The 12003-nt window shown below is 37.8% G+C and overlaps 1 protein-coding gene across 1 annotated transcript in view; it reads right to left on the bottom strand.

Annotated features, from left to right (window-relative positions):
• Positions 1-12003, bottom strand: part of LOC139458296 (dynein axonemal heavy chain 8-like) — a 171748-nt gene that overhangs the window by 55270 nt on the left and 104475 nt on the right. The window contains exons 54-59 of the mRNA XM_071239682.1: positions 11740-11903; positions 9669-9861; positions 8848-8970; positions 5408-5538; positions 1207-1360; positions 430-594 (exon numbers count right to left, since the gene is read on the bottom strand). Of these exons, the coding sequence (XP_071095783.1) occupies positions 430-594; positions 1207-1360; positions 5408-5538; positions 8848-8970; positions 9669-9861; positions 11740-11903 (930 nt within the window). The remainder of the gene's footprint in view (positions 1-429; positions 595-1206; positions 1361-5407; positions 5539-8847; positions 8971-9668; positions 9862-11739; positions 11904-12003) is intronic.

Here is a 12003-nt window from a genome sequence, read left to right as displayed (position 1 = left end):
TTGAAAATCTGAAGATTTAGTTATAGTGTGTCTGCAGCCAAAATGCAGGATTTATGGCTATGATGTAATAGAGGTAAAGTATTCGAAGGAATTAAGTAACTATCATTAGGTACAAATTCAAACTTTTCAAGATATTACAATGATTTTCAAGACTTTTTAAGACAGACACTAAAATTAAGGCTTCTCCTTGAAACTAAAAGCCAGCAGTATTCTCGCTGTGCCACAGCAGCCTGATAAAAAAAATAATGAGTCCAGGTCAGACAAACCAGGGGTAAATATTGTGAGCAACGATCCACACTGTCAGGGTATGATGATACACAATCAACCAAGTCACCAGGCCTAACCATCCGATCCATTATGTCTTTTGTATAAGCATTGGTTGCTAGTGACCAACACAAAACTGGAATCCACATGGAGAAAAAGACTTACTGGTGAGAAGCAGAGAACTGTATGTAGATTGTTCCTTGATCTGGAGATGAAGTAATCATACAGGTTCTCCTGGGTGGGAGGTCGCCGGGGCTGCTCTTTCTTCATCACAGATATCAGTTCTTGGGTGATCTCATCCAGTTCATCGCGAGCAAACAGGTTGGAAACCTATCAATGGTTAGGTCATATAACTTTAATGATTAAAGATTTCAGTGGCTATACATGTGTGACAAATTACATTTTATAAGAGCCGAGTTCAATGTTTGCATAGTCGTGGTTTTTGGTATTTTTGGTGGGAAAAGAATATAGTGTTCTCCCTCATTATTTTTTTTCATAAAATAAAAAATGAAGTTTTTCCTCCCTCCTCACGTTTGAAAAAACTGCCCGAGATTTTTTTTTTGTAATGCAGCCTTACACTGAACCCATTCTCCACCATAGTTTCTTTTGAGTCTGGTTAGAATTACACATCACTAAATAGTGAGTGAGTGAGTGAGTTTCAACTACGCTTGATTATTTGGCATGTCAGCTTTATGTTTAAAGGAAAGTACTCAGTGATGTAGGTCTTAGACTTTTACCACTTTGGCAAAACAACTGGTATGGTGCTGACAAACTTAGAAACATAATCAGATTGAATTGACCATAGGTTTCTGTCACACCTTACACACAGAAAATAGTGGTGCCTTAGAGGACTCAGACACCTTCCCCTAACCATGAGTTGAAATAAAAAGAACTGGGAATACAAAAAACTGTGGATGTGTTTGATTGATCATGTCTACATACCTCGCCAGAGCTGAGAACATTGTTGAGGTATTCCAGGAAAGATTCATCCTTGATCTCATTATCAGTAAAGATGAACGTAATGCCTTGACCTTTACCTCCTGCCACTCGGTACATATACTTGAGGTCATCCATCAGATTCGTCACATTGTACGACCTATAATTATGTAACTGTGTCATTAGAGGGTACATTCTCACAATAGAACATAAAGTCTCACATTATCTTAACATATTAATATTGTGCTATAACAAGAAGAATACCAGTACACTTTGTGATGTGACCTTTATGTTTCTGAACAAGTAAATCTTGAGGAAAAAATGAAAGAATTCATTAATTCAGTGGCAACGTAATACTAATAAACAGCGGTAGAAACTAACATTTTTAGTCCACTAGTTCTTATAATGATAACATATAGCGAAACCCTTAAAATGGGCAAATTTGTACTAGTCCTTATGATACCTAACTATTGGGCAGTTTGGCGAGGACTATAGGACTAGTGCCAGTTTCTAACCCTGATCATTGTTTAACTGAAGTACCCTAATAATTTGGTTCCATCTTGTTTATCCACCCATTTTTGATCAACCATTATCTGATGATCATGCATCCTTGTCTTAAAATATTCCAAACAACCATGGTGGATTTTCTCCCAAACCATTAACCTTGTAGATTCCTCGTCAAACTGAACAAGGTTGAAGAAAACCAGCATTTTGACTGACAGAGGCAGTCATCAAAACTTGAATCTGACAAGTTATTGTAAGTTTCTTCGGGTAAATGTATTTTTTGCCACAAACTGGAGTTGCTATGGCTGGGTTTTTTAAGAGTTTATTTTTTGACAATACCTCTTGCAAGGACTATAGGACGTGTGCCAATTTCTAACGCTGAATAAAGTCACATGATGGACCTGGTAGAGATCTGAGTTCTGTTACACCAAATGTTTAACTGTTTATCCAAGAGCAAAGCCTTCGTTTTTTAAGCTATTCTTCTAAATTACTTTTAGAAAAACATTCAAGAGGTAATTCTGTATTTTCATGTTCTACAAAACAGTGGTGTAATAATACAACAATACAGTATTGTATCCCGATACAAGGCCCAAGATACAAAACATTTATAACACCTGTCTTGTGATACATACAATACATAACAAATAACTTATTTTGGAGTAAAAACATGATAATAATAACAGGACCAGTTAAACAACAAGCTTATGCAGATTCGGTATTTTCCAGTTGGCACAAAAAGCATAACATTCACAGTGCCCTTTAACCCATATGTTTCTGCCCTACAATATCTCATTTTCGATCTCTTAAATTTAATAACAAATTATTCCGGTTTGTAATTCACCTGCAAAAAGAAAAAATATCAACTTAAGGAGTAAAAGTACTGTATCACGATACGTATTGTATTACACCTTTAGTATGGGGATATTTATCGTATTGTATCATGACCCCCATCGTATTTTTACAAATCAACTATGAAATAAATATTATGAAATGATGAACAAAGTTAGTTGGTTGGTTTGTTGTATAATGCTGCACTCAGCAATATTCCAGCTATATGACGGCGGTCTGTAAATAATCGAGTCTGGACCAGACAATCCAGTGATTAATATTATGAGCATCGATCCACGCAATTGGGATCGATGGAATGAATCAACCAAGTCAGCGAGTCTGACCACCCGATCCCGTCAGTCGTCTGTTACGACAAGCACATGGTCGCCTTTTAGGGCAAGCATGGGTTGCTGAAGACCTATTCAACCCCCGATCTTCACGAACAAAGCACAGAGAATAATTGACAGCTGTTAGAGTGCAAAAAATATACTACAATACTGTGCTTGAGGGGAAAGATTCAGAGTGAAGCAGCTTTTTACAAGTCATCATTCCACAAGACAATGGCTACTAGACTGAAAACAAGCTTGTCTGTTTGATGGTGGTCTTAGAATTTTGTGTTGGGATCACACAATTAAGTGATTGATATTATGAGTAACATGCCATCAGAGTATTTTGAAACCCTATCAACCAAGTCACTGAGTCTGTCCTCCCAATCCACTAAGACGCCCTGTAGCACAAGCATAGTTGGTTGAGGACACATCCAAACTTTAAGACAAGCTGAAACTTGGTTCTTCAAAGGTGGTCCCTCTTCAAGGAAGTACACAGAGTGTGTTTGTGAATTCTGTTTTACACTGCATACAGCTGTATTCCAGCCATAACATGGTAAAAAAATAATCAAGTCCGGACAAGACAGACTAGTGACTGACAAGCAACAATCCATCCCTTTTTTTTTGTGTGTGTGTGCGTGCTTGCGTGCGTGCGTGAAAGGAATCAAGTTTTCATCACAGATGTGAATCCACATGGGAAGAGACTAGGGGAGTCGAGAATGATATATTTGAAAGATCTAGTAGAAAGAGTATATGGTGCAGATTAGAATGAAGCTGGACAGGTATGTACAGACTTGTATGCACAAGGTACAGGAAGGGCTGGGACAAATAGACAAATAGGGTACAAATAGAATTAATGTGGTATATACTTACATCTCAAATGGTTATGGCGACTACAAATTAGTACAAAATGATATAATCTTCTAAATGACACTAGTTACTAGCCAAACATACCCTTTTAGAGTTTAGCTATTGTATCTCCCAGTCTCAATTCTCACATACAAGACTAATATAAACAATAAACAACTCATAACTCGGAACTATCTGTCCCTTGTGAAATGAGGTTGGAAGTTCCTTAAAGGCCCAAAAATTAAATACACAAGTTCCTCAGGATAGATATAATCAGCATTGCCCTTGCCAGGCAAATTGGGAAAAATTGTTCAGAGATTTTGACATCGCATTTAACACAATAATGTCAAACTAATCATTAAAACCTCCCCCTCCCTCTATGTTGGTCCTGTTATCGGGGAAATACAATTAACCTTACGAAGCCATAACATCAGTAATAACTATATAACAGCATGAATTAGGAAATGTTTAATTCCAATTCAGGAATTTGGGGGGATTCGGAACTTGGTTATTCTATGTCAGGATCATCTCCATTTGAACAGATTCAAATTCAAACGTGTTGCCATGGAAAAGGAAAAACATATAGATTCTAAAAATTCCTAAACAGCAAAAGCCACCTGTTGACAAACTGGTCTTTGTGTGTGCACAGTTTCAAGAAAGAGTACATATTAGTTTTAGAGATATGGTTCGGACAAACACACCAATATGAACAGAGTCAAAGTTAAAACTTGTTGCCATAGAAACAGGATTTAAAATAAAAAAAATTATATACCTAAATAGCAAAATTAAGGGACCAATTCAGCTGCTGATTAATACAAGTACCATGTTTGAATGAAAAATAGGGTTGAATAGTTTTATAGTACTGCTCCGAAAACGACACCTACACCTCCATTTCAGCAAAGTCTAAATTGTTTCCATGGAAAAAGGGAAAAGGAAATTTGAAAAGTTCATAAATAACAAAAGGCACCACTGCACTTTAAGGTTAATATAGCAAGTTTGGATGAAAAATCTTTCAGTTTTCAAGCTATGCTCCAGAAAGAACATAAGGATGGATGGACAGACTTACAGACAGATGGACAGACAACTGGATGATCACTATATCCCCATGCCAGGCTGATAAAAACATTGCAACAATATTGTAACATTTGTGTTTTGTTGTGGCCACGTTTGAATACAAAGATGCTACAACATTAATTTGTATAGTTATCTCAATGTTGCCACTAAGTTAAGGTGTAACGTTACCAAAACACATTCCTGTAACATTGCATTATAATAATCTTTCATCTTCACATCACTTTTTGATAGGGCTCATATTTATATGAAGTTACTTTGTTACTTTGTTATGATTAATAATTGTTATCCTCATGTTTTTCTGCATCATAAATATATATTAGGAATACAAAACATGTATTATGCTCACAAAAAGCTTGCATTATACAATATTTATTCCCAATACATTTAAATTAATGGAACAGCCTCAGAAAAGTATATTATAAAAACTAGTCCAGAGGACTATTTCACTTGTCATCAAAGTTTGAGGCTGGTCCTGTTTGAACAAGCCAAAAATATTTACCATGTTTACATTTTCTGTCAGTTTTATTCAGTTCAAATTTTTAGCAAAATTACTATGTTCTCAGCACAATTAAGTAACGATAGGTAACGGACTGGCATGAAAGTGCAATGCTTGAGGTAACACCCACCTGGTAAGTGTGATCTGGAAGATCTTGTAGCCAGCAATGAAGGAGGCCAGTCTGGTAAGAGACTGTTTCCCTGAACCTCCCACACCAACAAGAAGTGCTGCTCCTCTTGGGGTACGGATGATACGAGAAATCTGAATAATAAACATCCATGACTTTATCTAGGATTTCAAAATGAGTGCCTGTGCTCAGCAAATTGGGAAAAATGAATTTAAAAAAAATATCATTTATAGTTATTCTGACTCATACTAGTTGCTTATCTCTTCTCATTCCCGAAAGGTAGTGGTAACGTCCTATGCTGTTTTCACCAAGAACAGAAAAACATCTCACCCAAATGCACCCTCTCACGCACAGGCGCACCGGAACCACGTGACTACCGGTAACCTGTTTGACTCATCACTTTCCATTTTCCTATTGTCTTTATTCATATGGTCTTAACAGCTGAGTGAGTGTTTCAGCGTATAAGTCAGGATAAGTATATATGACATATATATCATACTTTGCATTATTCCGATACTAATTACGTGAATCTCACAGTCGCAGGTGGGTCTCACCTATGTGTGTGATTCTGATGTGATCTGCTCTGAATAAACCCTTCGGGAACGTGGTCAGTTGTGGGGTACCATCTCCTTTTTCGGGGTAAAGGAGCAAATTTAAGATTTTGGGGACATTTCAAGCTTGCATTATGATGATTAAAGTGTTAAGAGAAGGACATAATCTTGACACAATCTCTCATGCTCTGGATCATAGTAATTCAGGGGAACATGGACTCTCGGTCAGGTTTTTTGGGAGAGTAACCTGACATCTGTGAGTCAACCAGACTGTGGGTGCATGTAGCTCTAGTCTATATTGCGGTGGATATCGTTTGTTCCCAGTGGCCCAAATAGTCAGCATGGAAGAGTTCCTGCATAGGGCAAGAGTCGATGCGTTGCTATCGCTCTGATTTTGTGTGGGTTGGACGCCCAGTGAAATAAGCCCTTTTGGGTCAGATGTTCAAAATCAGCTTGTTCTTGTGGTTGATAAAAGCCGCTGGTGAGAGGTTTCAGCACTACATATAAATCTCAAGCTGGGCTCAAAACTTCTGTTGCAGGGCTTTCAGTTTGGAAAATTTCATAAGTAGTTGATAGCTGCCAAATAGGTTTCTAGGGTTGAGCACTTGAGGTCTCTTGTGCTTCGTAAATGACACAAGAATCTGCTACTTGTGGTGAAGTAGCTTTGGCTGCTGTGAACCTTTTTGGATCTTGCAAACTGGTCAAACCACTTCCATTTGTCCACACATATATTCCTTGTGGACCTACAAAGTACTAAAGAAACTGCGTTAGCTGCTCTGGTCCAGTATCCTCGTCTTGTGAAGCTACTTGCAATATGCCCCATACATGAAGCTTATAGAGATCCGGTCTTGGATGAAGCTGTTTTGAGTGTGGATGACAAAGTAGATTTGGCCAGTTGGTTTTCCTGCTATTGCAACAAGGTCTGGGAACCATGACCAGCCCAAGAAGGCACAACCAAAAGCACTCACAGGTTCTCCATATTCATGAATAGTCTTCTGTAAAAGCAGAGGTATGAGTACTGGTGGTGGGAATGCATGCACATGTAAACCTCCCATGATATTGCCACCGCATCGTTGGACTGGGGAAACGAGGGTTGCTATCTGTTTGCTGAACCTGATTGCGAATAGGTCCACCGATGCACCTGGGATGCATCTTGCTTTGATCCTTAGATTCACACTGTCTGTTAATTTGTAAAGCAGAAAAGTTAACCTTCAGAAGGGTTGCCGACTGTGTTGTGCCTTGGAGGTTTATGTAGAAGGCCACAGTTGAGTTGTCTGTTTTCATCAGATACTTGTCTCTCAACTGTGGCACCCGATGAGATATTGCTCGGATTACTGCCTCAAACTCTCAATGGTTGATGTGGAAGAGCTTATCTTCTGGGCACCCCATCCTTGTAGTGAGGCGTCTACAAATATATGTTGATTGTATTCCGACTCGTGCAAATAAGGTCTTCCGCAGACATTCAACTTGAATGTCCAACATCTTGAAGATTGATGCTTTACAGATAACCGTCCTGTTTGATCATCTGCTTTAGTTGTGGTAGGTAGATCATTCTGAACTTGTCTGGCTTTTGAAGATGCTTTTTGTTGAATTCTTTTAAGAAAAATTATGTTGTACATCAAACAAAACTTTCCATTTCAGTTTTTAAGGGGAACTAAGAAAATCGGTGAATAAAACCCTCTACTGATCCCTTTGTAAAAAGTGTGTCGATGGCTTTTGATAGTTTGGACTGCAGTGTCTCTGGATATTGAACAATGGGCGGAATGAGAGAAAGAGGAGGTTCCTCCCGCACACGTGGGAGGTCATGAAGAGTCCCTTCTCTCCCTGTAAATCCTCTTTATCATGTTTCATCATGTAGAACAGATGGGGAGAGGATCACGATCTGATATACAATGGCAACATTTAAAACACATTTTCATCATGAAAACTGGGGGATATCAAAAGAGACAAAATTTTGAAAAATTACAGCCGAATCCAAAAAATAATCGATGAATATGACAGATGGATGGAAAATGGAATCAAAATCAAAATAATTTAATGAAAATGGGTAATTTTGATAGGATGGTTCAGATTACGAGCAAAAACAAATATTTCCACTACCTTGTGAGAAGAGATAAGCTATTGGTATGAGACAGGATAAGGCAAAATACATGTTTTCGCCCAAATGGGATTTCATAGTCTATCGTTCATTGGTATTCTAACATCACATTCAATGCAAAATGGACACGCCATTTAACACAGGTCACAGCAACATTACGCCTATATGATGGAAGCCTGTTATTAATCGAGACCAAATTATTCCCAGATTGATATGAGCAAAGTCTCCCGCCTATGATGTAAAGTGACTCTCTATCAACACCCAATCCATTTAATCACCTCTCATGACATGCATAATATGTTGCTGGGGATCATTTCTTACCTGGAATCCCCACTGGGTATCGCATAATAATGAGAAGACAACCACTCTTCTTTCACACTGAACTGTAACTTATTTGTGGCGGACAGTGACACTATGTACCGTATTCAACATAATAAGCGCTCAGGGCACTCTCAAAGTTAGAAATAGGGGGCTCTTCTTAGAATATTATTTTGGTGAAAAACAACAGAGTTGAAAAATCATTAATTTCATGGTTTGTGCTGACGGCCTGAAATGTTTATATTCAAAAGATATATTTTCCCAGAATTTAAGTTCCCATGATTAAGGATGCATATAACACATGTATTATGCACAAATAAATAAATGTCTTGTATACATTGATCAATCGGAAGGGGTGCTAATTGGGATTGTTTAATGGCCAATATATTAGCAAATATCGCCATGGGCGCTTATTAAGTCGAATACGGTATATATCAAATAAGCATGAGTAAAAGGTTACCAGAGAGTTTCCTTACCTTGACAAGATGCACCATGGCATCTTTGAAGAAGACTAGATCCAGATGGCCACCTCTTACTATTTCATTGTACTGCATAACATACTGCAGTAGCTTGTCATTCAGGAAATCATAGCTGGGAATCTGCAGATTAAGCCAGGAATCATTTGCACCAACAATTCAAGACATATCTATCTTGAATGTGTTTGGTTTAACGTTGCATTAGTTTAATGTCAGATGATTGCCTAAAATGAAGCAGGATTTCAACATTACAACTTTGGTGAAACACAGGTATGGTGCTGAAAAAGCTAGAATCATAATGAGAGTAATCATTATTAAGCTTTCTGGCATACCTGGACACAAACATACCGATTAAAGAGCCTGAGATGACTAGGCCACCCATGCCCCCTATCTCTCTTGACAAGCAGGTTCTACATTATACCTGGTTGTAATCATGGTCCGATAACACCCATCTAAGTGTAATTATGAAACAATTTCATCTAACCCATTGGTACTGACAATTCTCCCATATATCTACTTAATGTGAATGGCATTTGGAGACTTTTCAATGTAATATTCTGAACAAGTTTTATAGGAACATTTTATTTTTATTTCCATTTTTCTTATATTATTACATATACTTAATTAATTAAGTAAAAAGTATGTTTGTTAACCTCCCACTTCGCAATATTACATGTGCAACGATCCACACTGTCAAGGTAAGAAGGTATTCTATTAACCATGTCTCCAAGTCTGACCCTCCTATCCATGAAGTCACTAAATAGAGTATGCCTCTTACAACCAGCATAGGTTGCTGGGGACAAAGATGGTAGTCTAACAACCTTTTCATACACCTTGGGTGCCTCTAATGAAGCATCATCGTCCTCCTCTCCAGTAGGTTCCGGCTCTTCTCGGAGGAAGTCCACAAAGTAGGGCTCTGGGTCTGTCACGCTCACAGCCTCATCACCTGCCTGGTTCCGCAACACCTGCATCAGGGCACTTTCAAACCAATGCTTGTCTTCTGCATTGGTGAATCTGTAGAAACAGTTTAAGGTCAGTGTATAATTCTTAGTATATATTTCAAATTCTTATTTGTCAGCTAGTGGTATCAGATCTATCAATGTTTTACCTCACTCTACCGTATATCGATGTGTATAAGGTGAGTTTTTCGTACCTAGAATGAGGGGGTTAAGAAGCGAGGTCGTCTTATACACGGAGTCGAAGATCTCACAATTTTTTCTAGTTGTTTCACTTTCAGCTTCGGCGATGTCAACCGGCGTTCAATAGCAAGCCCAGCATTTGACGATGAAACTTTACATTTCGTCCTAAATAACTGTTCCAATAACTATTTCCATACATAAACATGATTTGTATCTGAATATTTTCTGCAAATAAAGTTGAAATAATCGCCTTGATCCACATTGTCAAGCCAGCTGACACGGTAAAACAATCAACATCTTTGAGTAGAGAGCCGGAAGTACCGGTAAGTATTTGCATATTGCACATGTGACCTAACATGTGATAACCAGTGAAGCTAAAATCAATTCCCGTTGATTTTACAGTTGTATAAACAATGGTTGGAGAGGGGTATATATTTGCAAGTCCTTGGGACTATTGCTAATACATTTTTGGGGTCCAAGGCATTTAAATGGGGTTCGCAAGATGGCCACTCTTTCAACAGCAAAGAAATACAATGTGTTATGCCTCATGCTTGTCATAAAAAGGGATTTCCTTGTATGTATCAAAATGTCAGAACATTGATTCTATTTCTTGTCAATGATTCCAACATCCATACTCCATTACTTCTAATGTGATATTATTTGTGTCTATTTGTCATGTCTGTGTGTACAGGTTGCAATATTTTGTGGTTAGTAAGACTCTGTTTAGACCTTGAATAACTTGTTGAGCTCACTGATTTAGTCATACTGTCAACAAAAAATCCATTTGAATGCATTTTCATCTCAAAAAGAGGACAAAGTCATTGATATTCCCTGCAATGGTAAATACTTGTCGTGAATAGATACATAAAAAATATTGCCATGTAAACTCGAAAAATTATTTCTTTAAAAAATCCCAAACTATCAAAAGGCACCAGTTCTCCATGAGACCTATCTATGTGCACAGTTTGGTGAAGAAATATTGTACAGTTTTCAAGATCTGCTCCAGAAACAGCATCTTTCACAGACCATTAGTCCATTTAAATACCCCCCACAAAACATGTTGTGGTGGATAAAAAGGGTGTGTAATTTCAAATATCAATATTACAAATACTTATTAAATATTGCCGTACCAAGATCACCTAAAACAAGTGTTCCAAGACATTTTGGACAGGATACCAACAAACAACTGAATTATCAATGCAGTAAGAATGGTTTGTTTAAATGGACAGTATGTTGGCAATTGTGTGTTTTTTAATTGCTTATGAAATAATTTCCGAGTCTGATGTCACATCAAAAGGGCAAACTGAAGAGAAGGCTCATGTGTTTTTCTTACAGATGAGTAACAAAATACTAATTCTAATTGCCAGCTTGATTAGATTGGAAGACAGTGTTTATCAAATCTTAGATTACAAAATAAATGCCTTGGTCGTATGATGCCAATAACTCTCCTACCCAGAGTTCCATGCGGCCAGCCCAGTACCACTGTCACATTGTCACATCTTACTGTCCACTCATTTTAAATAAAATCAATGTTTGGAACCTCAAAACCCTAAACAGGTTTATCTTTTATACAATGCTTCATATAGAATTATTATTACTTTTGCTGTTCAGGGTCCCATTCCACAAAGCAGTTGTAGCGCTACGACTGTCATAAGTCTATGTTGAAGTATGGAAATTACAATCATCATAGCACTACGATAGCATTGAGGAACATGTCCTTGTTGTTTATCTTTCTCATCTATCACATGTATACCTGTCAGCTATGACTCGTGTACATTCGTGTTTCCACAGAGCCAGTATCATAGCTGTAGCCTGGCACTCCGCACCAGCAATGGTCAGCATACCCTGCCAGATTCGGGATAAATCTCTCAAATTGAAGATGTAGTGAAACTTGGCTGGTGTTGGCAGCATCTTGATCTGTAAGTATATGAAAGGAACATGTTAGAAATATACTCTCATCCAAGTTGCCAAATTCGTTTGTCTGAAGACCCAGTATTGTAAATTATGTTTTGTCCAG

This window comes from Haliotis cracherodii, unplaced genomic scaffold (genome assembly GCF_022045235.1).
Source record: "Haliotis cracherodii isolate W230 unplaced genomic scaffold, xgHalCrac1.p SCAF_12, whole genome shotgun sequence".
Lineage (NCBI taxonomy): Eukaryota > Metazoa > Mollusca > Gastropoda > Lepetellida > Haliotidae > Haliotis > Haliotis cracherodii.
The sequence above is the reverse complement of the archived record's forward strand: the minus strand, read 5'-3'. Positions and strand labels throughout refer to the sequence as shown.